Source organism: Antrostomus carolinensis, unplaced genomic scaffold, assembly GCF_000700745.2.
Source record: "Antrostomus carolinensis isolate BGI_N321 unplaced genomic scaffold, ASM70074v2 scaffold12648, whole genome shotgun sequence".
NCBI lineage: Eukaryota > Metazoa > Chordata > Aves > Caprimulgiformes > Caprimulgidae > Antrostomus > Antrostomus carolinensis.
The window spans coordinates 37,127-54,523 of record NW_010333738.1 but is presented as its reverse complement, the minus strand read 5'-3'; the positions used below and the strand labels follow the sequence as shown (position 1 = coordinate 54,523).

The 17,397-nt window shown below is 41.3% G+C and overlaps 1 protein-coding gene across 1 annotated transcript in view; it reads right to left on the bottom strand.

Annotated features, from left to right (window-relative positions):
- Positions 1–1,296: 1,296 nt before the first annotated feature.
- EFCC1 (EF-hand and coiled-coil domain containing 1) overlaps positions 1,297–17,397 on the bottom strand; it is a gene marked incomplete at its 5' end in the record, with an annotated part of 53,223 nt that continues 37,122 nt past the window's right edge. Inside the window, 6 exons of the mRNA XM_010173970.2 lie at positions 1,297–1,430; positions 3,014–3,083; positions 5,360–5,518; positions 12,261–12,426; positions 12,740–12,872; positions 16,108–16,253. Coding sequence (XP_010172272.2) covers positions 1,297–1,430; positions 3,014–3,083; positions 5,360–5,518; positions 12,261–12,426; positions 12,740–12,872; positions 16,108–16,253 — 808 coding nt within the window. The remainder of the gene's footprint in view (positions 1,431–3,013; positions 3,084–5,359; positions 5,519–12,260; positions 12,427–12,739; positions 12,873–16,107; positions 16,254–17,397) is intronic.

Here is a 17,397-nt window from a genome sequence, read left to right as displayed (position 1 = left end):
CTTTGTGTCCCTGCAGTGGCCTTGAGGGAAAGTAACTGAGAGAACAAAGGTGTGTCCTGCACGTGTTGTTTGCTGATGTGACAACGGCAGCTCTTGCAAAGTGAATTTTTCAACCCTTCCTTTCCCTGAGAGCCTGGCAACAGGATTGCTTTGTACCTTTTTCAAGGAGTTAAAATGAACTTTTTATGTAAAAGCTAAGACTATCGTCAGGAAAGACTGTTGCGGATTTCTAAGACATCTCTATCATTACAAATATAAAATTCAGCAGAGCAATAACAAATCTAACCTCAGAGTTAAATAAGGTGAATCATTGAATCACAAATACAGACACACACAAACACACTTTATACATGAGCCCTTAAAACTTGCACTACTTGCATCTGCTCGTGTGTGTATTTGTAATACAGTCATTTTGTCAGTGGTGTGTTCAGGAAGCGCTTTACCTACCAGTGATAGCACAGGCTGCCTTTTGCTTTTGAATTGAGCTGTCGCAAAAGCCACAAACTGTGCCCAGCCAGTGACCAGGGCTGTAAATCTAAACAGGTCAGGTCAGTGCATTTGGAGTAGTTTTTATTTGGTTAACTGGTCCAGCTACAGGGCCATGGTACAGGGGTGGTTAGGCTTCCATCAGACAGACAGTGCTGCGTAAGATGATGAAGGGAGTGGAGCATCTCCCTGCTGAGGAAAGGCTGGGGGAGCTGGGGCTCTTTAGCTTGGAGAAGAGGAGACTGAGGGGTGACCTCATTAATGTTTATAAATATGTTGAGGGCGAATGTCAGGAGGATGGAGCCAGGCTCTTCTCAGTGATGCCCAATGGTAGGACAAGGGGCAATGGGTGTGAGCTGGAACACAGGAGGTTCCACTTAAACTTGAGAAGAATCTTCTTTCCAGTGAGGGTGCCAGAGCCCTGGGACAGGCTGCCCAGGGAGGGTGTGGAGTCTCCTTCTCTGGAGACATTCAAGACCCGCCTGGACGCCTTCCTGTGTGATCTCATTTAGGTTCCTGCTCTGGCAGGGGGGTTGGACTGGATGATCTTTCGAGGTCCCTTCCAATCCCTGACATTCTGTGATTCTGTGTGATTCTGTGATCCTCACGTCATCTGCACGCTCGCTCGCCTAAGGGAGGGCTCTGACATTGGTGCTCCTCCCAGAACCACAGCACCTTCGATTTCATGGCTGGATTCTGGTGTTATCTTGTCCATTACTGGTCTCCATTGAATTGGAGGAATCTGATTCACTCATCAGGTGTTTGAGTGAAGGAGGCTGTTGTTCAGCTGGTTGTGTGCGTTGTAGCTGGTCAGCAGGAGATGACCAGAGGGTTAGACAAGGACTGGCGACTCTGCGACTTCTCTAGAGGCTGGCTTTGCAAGAGTTCACAGGCTGTCAGCTCCTGGTACAGGGTATCTAGGACTTCAAATAGGTGGGCTTTTCCTTTTAAAAGAAAATTGCAAACATTATAATTTGAACAAAGATAGAAAGTTGCAATTTAACAATCATAACACAAGCTCTTGTCTTCCTAGGTGCCATTTCAAGTAATTACTATAAAATGTTTAAATTTTGAGACCAAATAATGAACTCCTGTCCCTGTAAAATGTGAGTGGACATAGGTTCAAAGACTGTTTTCTCTACTAGTCCTCTTGCTTCCTTCACTGCCCACTGAATTCTCATATTCTTGTGTGAACACAGACTATTTCATGTCACAATAAAGAGTTGCCAATCCAATTATACACTTAGTCTTGTGAAAGAGGAAGAAGATGTTTGATTACAAAGGCTTAGGAAAGCTGCTGAAGTCATGTCAGGTGCACAGCCAGAAAACTGAAAGCAGAGAAGGTGAGCAGTTCATGGTGATGCAGGATGGACTGAGAGCTGCACAAGGTTCCTTTGCTTGGTGGGGGTGTTTTGGGAAGCTGGGCTGTGATGCAGTTCCAGTGGGAGGTGCTTTGTTTCAGCCCCATCCCTTGGAGTCAGTGTTCCTGAGCAGTGGTACCTTCTGGACACCTGTGTGCTGTGGGTACTAACAGTCTCCTCTTCTCTTGTTCTCACCCAGAGAATATCTGACCTATCCTGCAGATACAGTTTCTCGCTGTGTTGGTGTCCTGGAGCCAACCAAGGTCTGCCTTTGCCTTCTCTTCCCTGCTTCCTCTGTAGGCGTGCAGGGACAGCACAGCCTAGCTCTGGGCTGCCTGCGCCCTGAGTTGCTGGACACTACTAACAACAGGGCTTTGAAACTACAAAACCCAGAGTGGTTTGTATGTTTTTCTCCCTAAATGACTGTTAATAATATTCTCCAAAATTACACCCTCAGGCCACATCTAGTCTTTTCTAATCTTGTCTTTGACTACTGTCTGCCTATTAAAAGCACCTCCAAGCCATGTTCTTAGGCTTGGTACAGGATGTTCATTTCTTGAAGGTAAGCACAAATGCTCTGCTAATAGGAACAAAGTAATCAAATCTAAACCTCCAGGCTGCGAGCCCTCTGTGGTTCCTACACAGGCAGCTCTGGCACACCAGAACATTGTCAAGGGAGAGGAGTTTGCAAGTTTAATTTTCATAGGTGGAACACAAAAGGCTGTTATTAGAGGAGTGCAGGGTTGATCCGCTTTCTTTACAGAAATGTTCTGGTTTGTTTATTTGTTTGTGCTGCAGCAGAGGAATAAAACACGCAGTGGGATAGCAAACCTGATAAATAGGTGCCTTACATACTTGGTCATGTTTTCCACTTTCTCATATCAACGAAGCCCTACAGACATTCGTGGGATACTGAATTGTTCCCCTAGGGCCAAATTCTAATTAAAATTTGTCTAAAAAAAGCCCTGGATGTGTTCCTGTCTCTGATGTGTCACAGACTAGAAGGCATCACTTTCTACATCTTCTTGCATAGTACTTCTTTCTCCCTAGCTTGTCTCCCAGAATTTGAAATATTTTTTTCCTACTTATCTTTTCATTATGTAGTGTTTTTCCCAAGAGGACACTTTTCATGCCTCTTGCTCTTTATATGTGATTTATGTTCTTACCAGGTTGGGGGTCACGGCAGGATTCCAAAGTGCTCAGCAAGATTTTCCCCAAGGCTCGCTTAGATATGTTCTTTAAAAAACAAAATAATATTATGGCACAAATATGTCCTTCACCAGTTTAAATGTATGCAACAAAATCTGTGCACAGTGTATTTGCATTTGAAAATTAAAACAAAATTAAACTGGATCCCGATACCACAAGACCTGATAATTTGCTTTCTTTTCAAGCATTTTATCTTAGATACTGCTCAAATAATAGCAGTTTGTGGAGGGCTCCTGTTTCTTAATGTGGCTGTAGAAAGACAAATAGCAGTTACTCAGTGGAAAAAACCCAGAATTTTCCAGAGTGTATGCCCCAGAAATCCAGATGGGCAGGAGCGTAAGCAGGGCACGCACAACAAAAGCTCGTTCAGTCCTCTGCTCGGCCTGTGTTGAAAGGTGAACGGACAGATTTTGTGGTGTCATCTCAGAAAGAGGCATCTCAGACCCAGCTCTTCTGGGAATCACTGGGAACCATTTGAGGTACAAATTAGAAGAGATTGTATGTATCATGTGGCAATAATTAATTATATATTGAGGCGTAATAAACATGAGGCAAAGCGAGAGGATTGTAAAATCTATTTAGGATTTGGATGGTCTCTTTCAGTGGTGGTTTTATATTAGAAATCTGTTGGGATGTTACATAATGTGCCTGGAAAAACAAACTCTCTTCATCTGCTAATCTCCATCTCCAGACACTGATGCATGCTTTGTGGGAGATGCTCTTGCAATCAGTTTAATTAGCACTTAGAGCACCTGTATCTGCAGGGACAGGTTGTTCTTGTTAAAACTTTAAGAAGTGAAAATAGATGGAAGCTCTTCTGGCAGAAAGATGAGGTACCTGCCAGCAGCCCGGGTGATACTGGCCTTGCTTACAGATGCTGGTCATCTGCCTCCCACTGGTCTGCCCCAGTGGGGACTGGGGCACAGTGGAAGGCAGTTAGCATCAGGCTGGGATTGCACATGACCTCTGCAGCACAGTGTGAGGCTTTAATAATCCTTTAATAATCCATTTGCCTTTGGCCAGTCATTGCTTTGTGGTAGATTCTGTTGCAAAGGAGATGCTGGGGGTATTTGAAACATGAAGGTGAATATGCTGGGGAGGTGACACCTAGAACCACAGTTTCTGATAAATAAGCTGTCTTTTCTCTGAAGTATATCCCATCAGAGATTTAGGGGATCCTTGCTAAATTGTACTGGGAATGCTGTAAATTATCTTGTTTGTTGACAGCCTCCTTGCCTGTGCTGGTGCTGTGGGAGCTGGCAGCACGCGGTGGCATGTTTCCAGCACTGATTAGCATTAAGTGCTGAGATATGGCACTTCGTGTGATGGATTGTCCCCTAAGCAGAAATGATTTGCAATAATACAACTGACCAGTGAATGACATGTTGAAATCTTGACACAAAAGGTTATTATGCTTGTTGCCAGTCACAGTCTTTACTAATTTAATCCTTCACTGAATTGTTATCGATGCATGTGTCAGACTTGCAATATCAAAGCAGAATTTCCATGTCAAATGCTAAAATAAGTTACCAAATTATGAGATATTGCACTTGTTCCCTAGAGTCATCAGTGGAACATGAGCATGCTTCAAACAAAGTAAAGTGATCACCTGAGGAAGCATTCTCATCTCACACAGATTAGGCAGAGCTTTGCTGAAAACTGAGGAGAACCCTCAGTCATTATCAAAGAAATTAGTTCCTAGCAGTCCAGTGCAGCTCCCAGCATACTCTGTGTTCTGTGGATTATCCAGTTGTCCTGGCTTTCAGCCAGCCCTTACCGTTCTCATTCCCAAACAGGAGATTTAAACTTATTTTCTAAAGGACTCATCTGCCATACTGGCTATGTACTTCTGGGATGCTACTGCATCAGCTTTTATAAATCCATATTTGGATTATTAATTGGGTAAGAAACTTCTTACAAAAAATACCTTATTGGTATTTTTTTCCCTTTAATACTGACTCGGTGTCATGTGAGGATGCAGTTGAACAGGTCCTTTTGTAGAAGGAAAAACAATCTTCTAGAATTTTTCTAATCACTAGCATTTTTGTTTTCCTTGTTTCCTCTAAATTTTTGTTTAGAGGATAATGAGATCTAGATCCAAGAAGATCTCTAGGCTTCTTTTAGAAAGTCAGCCATAGGGGTCTAAAAGTTTTATGTGATCACTGGGCAGTTCCCAGGGCAAGCACACATAAGAATGTGGCCTAGAGTAACTTTGTACTCAGTAGAAGGTATGAACATCCTTTTTGGTTTGTAAAGGACACTATCAAAACCAGTTTTAAGTCTGCACTGCTTTCTTGCCATACCAAGTCTCGAAGTTGTTGAAGAAGCTGTAAAACATCCATGAGCTTTTCTTCCACCAGTGACAGCCTAACTCTCTCAGTCTCCAACATCTGCAGCTCCATCTTCAGCAGTTCGGTCTCCTCCACCTTGTGCTGCAGTTCACCTAGCAACGGGCCTTTCATCTGGACAATGACACAGGAAATTAAGAGCACTGGAGCTTTCCACTTTCTTGCCCAATAACTGCAAAGCTCAGTTTTCCCCCTTATCTGGTAAATGTCAGTTCACTCCAGAAGATGATCTTGAAAGGAAGAACATTCTTTAACAACTACATGAAGTGAAGAATCACTAGTTGTTAGGAAATGCTTTGCTCTTGCACAGAATGGCAGTTCATTCAACACTGGGTGCAAGCAGATCGTTCAGAAATTTTAAACACTAGCATTACTATTTCAGTTTTCTAACCATTTGCATTCCTGTAAAGCATAACTCATTTGTGTGCCCTCACCAATGTAATCATGTCTTTGTCTTGCACCTCCTACATCTCAACCATCTGTACATTCCAGGAAACAAGAAGGTAATTAGCTAATTTATTCTAAGTATTTTAGTTCAAAAAAAAGAAGTCTTGAGAAAAAATATTCTGGTGCTGCAAAACACTGTCATGTGTGCTAATGAAGCACTGGTTTGCAGCTAAGCACAGAAAGGTCAACATTCAATGAGACTTTTGAACACTACAGAAGTGCTGGGCAGGAGGGGTCTCCTCAGACCTGGACCTTCCAAAGCTGAGCTGACCTGTCAGCTGTCTCAGCCTTCCCTGTGAAAAACATGTTTAGGATTTGAAATGTTGCTTTTGTTTCAATGCAAAATCTAAGTCACATGTTTTGAACTACAAAACTGCCACACCATTTGCAAAAGTAAATTATCTTTGTTTGTCACAGACCCGAGCCTGTCACAGATACATGGCCGAGTTGCACAAAAGAGCCTGAAAAGCATTCCCTGGAAAATATGTCCCTTAATATTAATTTTGGACCTTTGAGAGCACTGATAGATTTCAGGTTTATTAATAAAGTAAATGATTTCTCAATCATTACTGAAATGGTACCATTTTTTGCAATTGCTTGTTGCAAACACAATGTGAATATGTTTATTGATATTGCACTGAGCAACAAAATCATGTGGGGTAAATGCCAAATTTGCTGGCTCTGTTCATCCCTTTTTTGTTGTCATCTTTTATCTTTATTGCAGTTTTAGAAATAACTTAAGGAGAGAGTTGAACTCAAAAAGCTGAAGGCCTTAATATACACACTATTTAATAATATTTTGTGTATCCTAATGAACTTTAATAGATGGGAAGGAACTTCAGTTCCCTAAAACACAAGTGTCATCAGAGTGAAAAAAGAAAACAATCCCTGACGCACACTGAGCCTTCTAGAAGGTCATTTCAGCTTCTGACTGTGCTAATAGTGTATTAATTGGTGCTTATTCCCCCATCAGATGGAAATCAGGCTGTTCCATGACTCTCCGTGAGCTTTGCCCTGTGAGGTGCTGTGGTGCCAGCTACAGAAGTTTGGATCTCTTAGTCTGGTCCATCTGCCAAACAATGATTTCAGCACCCCTGAGCGAACACCCCTCTGAGATGCACACACTACCATTTTCCTGTGTGGAGAGCCAGCCTGGTTACCACTGATGTGGCAGCAGTCTGCCCGAGACAGCAAATGCTGCAGAGGCGGTGGGAGGTCTGTGATGAATTCAACATGTGCTTTCCTTTCTTCTATTGCACATTAAATGCCACCTGGCACAGAGACCTACTAAACACATGGAGTAGTTATGTTCCCCTGTATGGCTGAAGCAGTGTCCTATCAAATGTCAGAGAGGTAAAAATGTCATTATTTTTCAGACTCTCCCAATGTGCAATTAGACAGATGCTCATGGAAGTTCCCAACGGCCGCTCAGCTCTCGTGGTCCTGCACCCTGTCAGCCCCCCGTGCCCCTGCCATCACTTTGCTGCTGCTTTAGCTGCTGCTCTGGTCATGCTGGCATGACTGCCGTCCCTGGAACGCTGCACAGGGCCTGCTCTGTCCTCAGCTGCCTGTGGCTGAAAGGCTGGTGCTGCACAGTGGCTCTGGTGTACAAACACAAGGAGGAGAAGTAAAAACTTCTCTCTTTGGTACGCGTGCCGCCGGGGCACTGCACAGCACCAGGCCCAGCTGCAGGGTTTGTACAGAGCACAGGCAGTGTGCCTCGCCGACAGTGCCAACACTGGTACTGGACATGGCGTGTGCTGCTGCTGCCTCTCTTCCCTCTTCATTTTGACTGCTCCTACAAAGCCCTTTTTGTTTGTATTTCCTATGCTACTGCTAGTAAACTGCCATTCATGGCAGCTGTACCGTAACAGTCTGCCCAGAACAGGCTGCCCAGGGAGGGTGTGGAGTCTCCTTCTCTGGAGACATTCAGAACCCACCTGGACACCTTCCTGTGTGATCTCATTTAGGTTCCTGCTCTGGCAGGGGCACTGGACTGGATGATCTTTCGAGGTCCCTTTCAATCCCTGACATTCTGTGACTCTGTGAGTCACCTGCTCCTATATCAGGATGCTAGCATCCCGATTCCTTTGTTTCATTTCTATGGATGAGCAGGCAGGTTTTTTGTCTTACTGTGCTTGAAAACAGTGGCTCAGTGAACCATTAAAAGCATTCTCCCAAATTGTTTTCCCTAGCTAGGTTACATCTAGCACCTCTTATTATCTTAACATCTGCAATCAGATAATGACAATAGTTGAGCATAAGCTGTTTTTCAAACCTGGATACTGAGGAGGCATGGTCAGTAGTTAAATCACAGGGCTCAGAGGAGTGGCTTTTGTTCTTAGCTCTGTGAAAGTCCCTCAGCAAAGCCTGGTTTGGGATCTGTGCTTTGTCTGTGAAATGGAAATACTATCTGGACAAACACCCATTTTGAGAAGTCATCAGCTGCCGATATCCAGCCCTCTCAAAAAGGGGGGAGGATGAGAAAGGGGGAAAACCTGAGCTCTTGAGTAGTGAGTACAAATGCTTCTCGGATAATGAACAATTAATATGCAAAAGTCCCTTAAGGAATGTAAGAGAAAATAATTCTATTGTGTTTTCCACAGAAGTTGAGGAGACTCTCATACTAGAGCCCTTTTTACAAGCAATGAACCTCAGAAACATTTTCAAAATGGGAAGAAATCAGTAGCAGAACGGCAGAATAAAGTGCTGAATTGTGCTGTGCAATTTATCTCTTAAATCATTTCACCCTCAAAGGACTGGAGGGTGGCAAATGAAGCACCAGCTTTCAAGAGAGGCTGCAGAGATGATCTGAGGAACAGCAAATCACCTCCAGAATATCAGTAATTCTGTCAGTCAAATTGATAGGAACTGTGATGGAGGTGAATACACAGATGAACATAGTGCAGAATCGATTAGATTTCTTTGAAAGAGTCTATGAATTTATATGAATAATGTTAATTCAGTTGATAGAGTGTATTTTGAACCTGTAAAAAGCTTTTGATTCATCACCAAAGACTCAAAAAATAAAAATAAAAAAGTAACTGCTAGAGGGCAGTAGCACAGATCCTGCCATGGACTTGCAGCTGGGGATGCTGCAAGATGGGGACAGAGCACAGAGTGACAGACCAGGACTGAAGGTTTCACAACAGAGGGAGATAATCCTTAGGGTCTCACAAGGAGCTGGGTTAAGACCTGAGCTGTTTAGAATATTGATAAATGATTTTTAAAAAAGGTGAATCTCAAAGTGGTTAAGTTTGCTCTCAATACAATTTTTTGGGAGTAATAAAAACTAAAGCTACCTGTGAAGAGTTACAGCAGGAGTTCATGATACTGAATAACTATGGGCAATAAAAGATCAGATGAAATTCCGTGTCAGTAATGCCAAGTAAGGCTTGTAGGAAAGGTACACAATGTCATACATCTGCAGTGATGATGACTGCCACTCAAGAAGGGGATCTAGAAGAGCTGGAACCTGCTGAATTTTTTTCATAGCTCAGCAGTTGGCAGAGATGAAAAGGACACGTGCTAGGAGCTATTAGGAAAGGACCTAGGGACAAACCAGAACATATGATGATGCCATGAAGGGTTTGCTATTTGAATACTAAGCACATCTGCAGTTCGTCTCATTCAAAAAGGGTAATAGAGCTTGAAAAGTACATGGAAGAATAAAATAGAATAACAGAGTAAGTAATGGGTTTTGTACCAGACGAGCTGAGGCAGACTAGGAATGGTGATAACTGAGGCAGTATTATTTCTGGTAGTAACAGTCTGTAAAATTATGAGGGAAAGATCATTTGCTGATCTTCCAAGCACAAAAACGAGGTGACAGTGTGAGCTTGTGTCTGACTGTGGCTGGTGTACATCTCAGCCTCCAAAGAAATGGGGTTTCAGGTAGGAACCAGACTGGAAATGTGGGTTTTACAGGAAAGCATGAGGTGTGACTGACAAACTAATGGCACAGTGGGAAACAGCATCAGAGAGTGGAATGGCCAGAATACAGTATAATCCATATGTATATAAATGCAGCTACTTAAAGATGCATAACTAACTCTTTCACACTCAGATTGGCACCTGTTACCTCTTCCATGTTTTTTCCCAGTTTTTTCACTCCATGCCCTCCATGCAGCAGATTTAAAGCTGACAAAAACAAATCCTCAAAACCTTTTTTGTCTTACTGTGCTTGAAGACAGTGGCTCAGTGAACCTTTCTAACTAGTATGTGAGAGTTCTTGCCCTGAGGTGCCAAAAGCAGCACTAGCTTTAAAGAAAGGCAAGGTAAATTCATGGTAAATAGCACCAATACTGGCCATTAAATGTGGTACTCCAAGTGACACCCAGGTCAAGATGTGTCTGTCCCTAGTGTACTGCGAACCAGGTGAGTAATGCCACGAGGAAGATCCTCTGTCCTGTTGCTCATTGCTTTTCTCTAAGCAAAGTGTTGTTTGCCATCAGGTGTGTGATATTAGGATGAACTCTTCATTTGACCCTGTATGGCAGGGCATAAACTCATTGTCTTTTTAATTAAGCTGGCAGTTTGTATGCAAGCTTTTATGGAAAATAACTGGCATTTTGTTGCAACACTACACTTGGCAGTGTATCACTTTATTTTTAGAATTCACCTTTGTTTTCTCTATCTGTTATCCCAGCTCCTGACACCTTCATCACCCTGTCTTCAGTAGAACTATTTTTAAATGTCTGGTTGTTGGCAAGCAGAACTTTCTAGACATGACAAATTTCAGAACTCTTTTTTCCCCCTGGTTTCATGAGTCTTAGACTGAAGCGGTTATTAATTGGTCTTTGCCAGTGTTGCTCTTCACTTGCCTGCTGAGTTTGTTACTTGTTAGCTTTGTTGTTTTTTGTCTGATACTCAGCATCGAGCAGGTGCAAATAGAAGTACATAGAGCAATGGAAGAGGTAGTTTTGTCAGGTCATCAGAGGAAGTGTTCTTGGTGGTTTATTTATTAAGCCAATATATTTATTGGCAAGTTAGATGAGAGAGAGCATTTCTCAGTCTTACAGTTTGCTTTGTGTTGATTACAGAAACAGTCACCTTTTTGAAAGGAATTACTTATTATTTGTCAGGCTGTTTTATTTTCCCGGTTTGTCTTTAAATCAAGAGCAACAGATTCTATTTTTGTCCTGGAATTTTGTATTAATCTATCAATAACGGTACTTTTCTGAACAAGATGCTAATATCCATCAGTGGGGATTCAAAAGAAGGCAGTATGATACTGCAGAAAACGAGTACCTCTGAACTGAAAAAAAAGGGGAAAACTGTCAAAAAATAAATGTAAAAGAATAAATGTAGTTTGTTATGTGGGCTGGTGCTAAGTAGTATAGAGGGAAGCTTTGTGTTGCTCTTGGGAGTATTACAGGAATAAATTGTCATTGAATACTGCAAATTGTGTAGGACACAAGCATGATTTTAATCTGTTTTAATTTTTTTTCTTCACAAGTAAACTCTTCCATTCAGTTTCGTCAAGGGAGAAAATGCTATGAAATACTGATAAAAATCAAAGGACAGCAACATGTAAAAGAGTTGAATATTTTGCTCTTACTTTAATTAGTTTACTCATTGATATATTTGTTCCAGAACTACTGAAATCTTATGCTCCTTGTAAAGAAGGGGTATAAAATACGGAACAAGCACTAGCTGAGCCTTAAGACGAAGCAGACCAAAGCAATGCATATGATGCACTGTTTTTGTTTTGCAGAAAGGTTGCTAGCATTTAAATCTCTGCCCATCAACACCCTGATACTGCACTGGAGCTTTTAACTACTATGGTTATAACGTCTGCTGAGGGAAAGCTGAACATGCTGGTAAGTTGTTACTGCCTGAGAAGTATTTTTTTAAATTATTATTTATAAATATGTTGATCTAAGCCTGAGAACCAGCCAGAATAAACTGGATTATTTCCTCCAAAGAATTACAAAATGGTGAGCCACTGTATCTCAGTCAGCTGGAGGGATTTCTTGAAGAGTTATTGTGTTCCCAGAGGAGCTGGATGTCTTAGGACATGAGGAGTGTGTCCTCCACAGCTGAGGAACCCCTGAAAGCTGCCTATAGCAACCCTACGGTTAATGTGCGGTCTGCAGCGGAACCAGGCCCAAACACAGCATCAGTGAACACCTTAAACCATTTAGATCAAGGATAGTATTCAGAGAGCTTGTGTCTGACTGTGGCTGGTGTACATCTCAGCCTCCAAAGAAATGGGGTTTCAGGTAGGAACCAGACTGGAAATGTGGGTTTTACAGGAAAGCATGAGGTGTGACTGACAAACTAATGGCACAGTGGGAAACAGCATCAGAGAGTGGAATGGCCAGAATACAGTATAATCCATATGTATATAAATGCAGCTACTTAAAGATGCATAACTAACTCTTTCACTCAGACTGGCAACTGTTACCTCTTCCATGTTTGTTTCCAGTTTTTTCACTCCATGCCCTTTAAGCTCAAGCTGAGCCGTTAGCTGCGTGACCCTCTCTGTCAGCTCCGCAGGGGCTGTTTTGTAGCCATCACTGTTGGGGGTCTCCAAGTAAGACATCAGCTTTTTCCACATTTTTTCATCACATCTATATACACACATTAAAAAAAAAATAAAATAAAAAGTTAGTGAAGCCTGACAATTAAGGTGCATGTTTATAAAAGCCAGTCTTCCTGCAGAACTCTTGGGAGCAGAGGTCACAAATTAGTGTCCTTGCTGAGGCTGATTAGGGGTAGGTGGGAACATGCAGCACATTGTTTCCCATGAGCTGTGAAGGGTGGGCAAAGGGGCCTGCTGAATTTGTGCAGCATAGTTACTGCTTCTTACTGAAGCCGTGGTGCCTTTGGGTCATGGAACAATCTTTGCAAAGGGCTCTAATAGCATTAATCTCAGAAACCTACCCGCTGCCACAGCAAGGGAGCTTGGCCAGTATTTTCTTCATTTGCTCCACCTGTGCTGACTGGTCTCCTGCCCACTTCTCCTCCTCTTCATCAGAGGCAGCCTGGCCTTCCACAGAGCGAAACAGCTGATCCTCTGCTGGAGAAACCAACAAGTCTTAGCAACAAAACAACTTCCCTAATGTGCTGCAGCTGTGGCAACGGAAACTCCAGAGGGACCTTAGGTTTGAAAAACTCCAGTGAAACACAGTGCAGGGTCCTTCAGCATCTGTGGAAAAGGGCTTTAAAGCTAAGGAGCCTCAGCAAAGAGCATTATTTTAAGAGTCTTGAGTACTTCAGCACTCTCTTGCAGGTAACCTGTAGGTATTTCACTTCAGTTCCCTTCTTTAGGTGACTAGAATGTAAGGATAAGTGTGAAGGATCATGTGTTATTAGGGGAGGGCAATTACTGGTCAGGGGTACAATTGAATATACACTTTTCAAGAAGAGTGAGAAACCATTGTACTGTGTAAGTTTGGGTTTTTTTGCATAGTCATGGCACCAGCTGAACACATTCAGAGTGCAGGAATTTGATAGAAACATTCTCTAGTTCATTCCCTTGCTGTGTTTTGTAGGGACATATAAATGTCATATTATATATGTCATATAATGTCATATAATAATATAAATGTCATATTAGACCCCATGCTATATAATGTTTAGTTACATTTTTTCTACCTAAACCTGATGTCTCCTCATGTGCCAAATAAATCATAAATGAGCTGTCTACAGTACATATAAATATAAATTAACTACTACAGTAATATTTCAATGTTTTTTAGCTGTATCTCATAAAAGCTATTGCATTTAACTCCTTTTTCTCCCAAGGAGATACTTACCAGGACTTAGAGGATTATTATAATACTTGTAACTTCCAGGGAGTCTTTTGAAACAGTGAGTACATGAAAGGCACTGGTCACATCTTTATTCTGAACGTTTCTTTTGAGTTGACATCAGGTTAAGCCAATGTCAACGTGATTTTAAATTTTAGAATTATTTACCTTAATCACTGTCAGTTCATTAAAGAGGTTTAATGAATTCTAACAGAGGGATCAAGTCAAACGCTGTTATTTGTTCAAATATTGAAACAAATTTGACCTTAGGTAGCATTACCAGTGTTGTGCACGTTTAATTCCTTCAGCACAGGAGAAGGGGGGCTCAAGAGGGTGAGTCTCCCGGCAGAGACTCTGAGGTCACCGATTTTGTGTCTCATTTCAAGGACAGAAGTCGCTGCAGTTCGGTGGGTCCCCTTCGGAGGGCAGCTGCGTCACACCGCCCCGGCTGCTGGATCCCTTCAGGTCTGTTTTCAGCAGCACAGGAAAAATGGCCTTTTATTTCTTTTCTTTTTCTTTCTTTTTTTTTCTTTTGATTAACACTCGGCCTATTATTGTGAATGCAGTTTGCATTCCAGTAGCATCAAGTGTGCCTAATTTCCAGGTTATCATGTTCAATAATTTCTTGCCTAAGCAGGAACAAAGCTTAGTGACATGCAGTATTGCTCTTTAATTAGCAAATGAATGTCTGCATTTTCATGGCAATCCTTACACTGTACAAACTGATTTATTAGATGTGCTTTCTTTCCGGGAGGCTGTGCCCAGCCACAAAACCAAACCAAAACACCTTTCTATTTTCAATCTGTGATACACTAGTAGTGAACTCTTTCTATCATCATTCGTTTTCTTGCCATAGGAGTTCAAAGGGATAATACTCAGAGTTTACAACTGTTGTGGCAGCTGTGAGAACTGATCACCCAGCACTGTGGATTCCTTGAAGAGCTTCAAACTGGTATGTTTAATCCAGGAAATTAATTGCAGTATCTGGCATAGCAAACACTTGGATTAGGCTTTTAAAACTGGAGAAAAAGGAACATGAATCTCAAGTGGCCTTCATGCTAAGATACTTGTAATGCTGCTTTCTTCCTCCTCCCCCCACTCCACCCCATCTCCTCACACACAGGAACGTCCTCTGCTCTGACTGAATGTGGATGCAAAAGAGATTATCTTTTACACCACCCATGTAGGTTTGGATTAGTAGGACTAGAAATCAGAGAGAAGAAGCAGCACTTGATGCATCTCTCTTAACATAAAGCCAGTATTTTATTAAAATTCTTCTACTAAGCTAATAGTTAAAAAAAAATTCCGTCAGTAGAATCATAGAGCACTTTATTATTGTGATATTATATTAATTTGTAAACTAGCTAATGTAGAATAATTTACCCAATCCCAGTGCTCTTATGCTCTAAGAAATTCATATTTATTAGAATATATGTTAAAAGTTATAAATAAATCTAGATGCAGAATTATCTAGTATATCTAGGTTTATCCCAGATGTTCACACTTTTTTTTATTTTTTCAACTTTCTGAGTTATTTTTCTTTTCTGCCTGACTAATCCTTTTTTATTTGTTGGACCACTTTTTCATATTTTAAAATCTATAAATGCACAATTTATTTGTTTGAAAAACTTTTGCTAAGAAGCTGTTTGTACTTGAAATATGGGGTAGTGTAGGTTAGACATGGAAACTGTCTTTGAGCTGGCAAAGTGTCTGGTTTGATAGAAATATTTGTAAAAGCAGGTTTGTTTTAGAAGTCTAACTATGTGGAGAACATGCTACCATTTTAATTGTATTCATGTGTTATTTTTCACATCCCTTAGCATCTACTTGCCAGCTCCATTCAATACATACCTAAAAATCTGATTTTTTGTCACTACATACATCGCTCCCCAGTCTGCAGTAAAGATGCCACTTAATGTCAGACAAATGCTTTTTGTCTTCTTTGAACTAGATTTGTTAAAAAAAAATTTAAATAAAAAAAATCACTGAAGGTAAGTCAAACCCACTGTCCTGTGAGCAATCACAAGTGTGCAGCGTTAGGGCAGTCGTTAGTGCTACGTGTGCAAAACAGGTTGGACCTTTTCAGAGTTACTGAAGCGGCCGGGATGTTTCCATAGAGTGTGACCATACAGAATATTAACTGCAAATGGCTTCCTTGGAAATAATTTTAGCTGAAGTTCTGAGGTCTTATTTAAAAAAAAAAAATAATGAAAACTTCATACTTCTAAGCCAAGAAAAAGTTTTAGTGAGGTGAATCGTGTGGAAAAAAGCAGTTTTAAGTCAGAGCTCTAAGTGATACCTTCAGTCTTTTATTAAACATAAAATTATGTGGGGAATGAGAAGTAGGAAACTGGGATATTACTTTTGATTTAGGTCTAGGATTTCATGATTCATTAGGATTGGTTTGTGGCTTTGTTGGTTTAATATCTAAATAAGCTTTCTGCTGAGGATCTTACAACTCAGTGAGGAAATAAAGTAGTTGGGTACGGGGTTTGATACCGTTCTCAGCAATCCCAGCTCCACCAGTGGGAGATCGTCGGTCGTGTTGCAGGACAGACAGGCAGTATGGGCCGTCTGGTGAGGCTGCTCCCTCTTTCTGCTCTGGGCTGCTTCTTGAGGGGAGCTGGAATCTCACCATTTCTGACCTGGAAAAGAAGGGCAAAGTAAAATGGGCTTGTAGGAGATTTGACAAACCAACGTAGCACATGAATGGCTGTGATTGAATGCAGTTGTTCAGACCTGCTGTAGAACAGGGCTATCTACCTTCAGTGCCTGTAAAATCAAACCCCCAAGGGCTGCATTCGAGTGCTTCACCAAGAATCAAAAGAAGGTGGATTTCAGCTGTTCTTTTGGTAACAAGAACACAACATTACTTACAGCTTTTAGATCAGGTCAGAGACATCTAGAAACTGTATATGGGAACAGTCTACTCCAGCCATATGCTCTCCCTGCTCCACTGACAGTGATATGGCAGTGCATGCTTCATTTTTACATGGGCACCAGAGCTAGGGTAGAGAGTCTTGCACCTGGTCACTTGGACTGGTACTGAGACTGAGAAATGTCCGGCAGTTTTGATCTAAGTCTTCTGAGTACTGGAGATGAAGCAGTATAAGAGACTGAAAAGTCAAAAAGAACGATACATAAACAGAGTGGCACATCTGAAAACCAGTGAGTTGTAGGTAAGAAGTCACTTGGCCATGGGTTTCTGATCTGCTGACAATCTCATCTGAAATTGTATGTTTTTCAGAGCGGAATGTAGAGGATATTACATCCATGTGTTTTAAAGGAAACACCTTTCAAGGGATGCTACACAGATCAAACACTGTAACTGATTAATATGTGTCCTTAAACTTGCCAACAAAATCAAAAATTAAAAAATATTTTGAAAAAAGTAATTTAATTCAATGAAGAACAGTGATTGTTCAGGCTGAGGAATTTATAGTTACCTAAATGGACAGTATTGGGGGAGTATCTTCAAGGAAATTCAGGGTAGTACATGTTAGAGGAAAAATCCAGAATCTATTTCATGTAGTTGAGTTGAGAATGTTCTAACCCAATCAAGAAAAGACCCAAGCATGTAAGAGAGTACAAGTTATTTGGTGTAGGATAATGGAAACTTTTACTGTATGGGAAACAAAATCTAACAAATCTAATGACATAGATTTATTTTCTAACAGTCTAATAAATTTTGGGAAGAATGGGAATGGAATGTGAAATAATAGTCATGATGAGTCCATTGGAACTACTACTCTCTTTTTATTGGAATACATTTGGTTTGGTTCAGTTTGG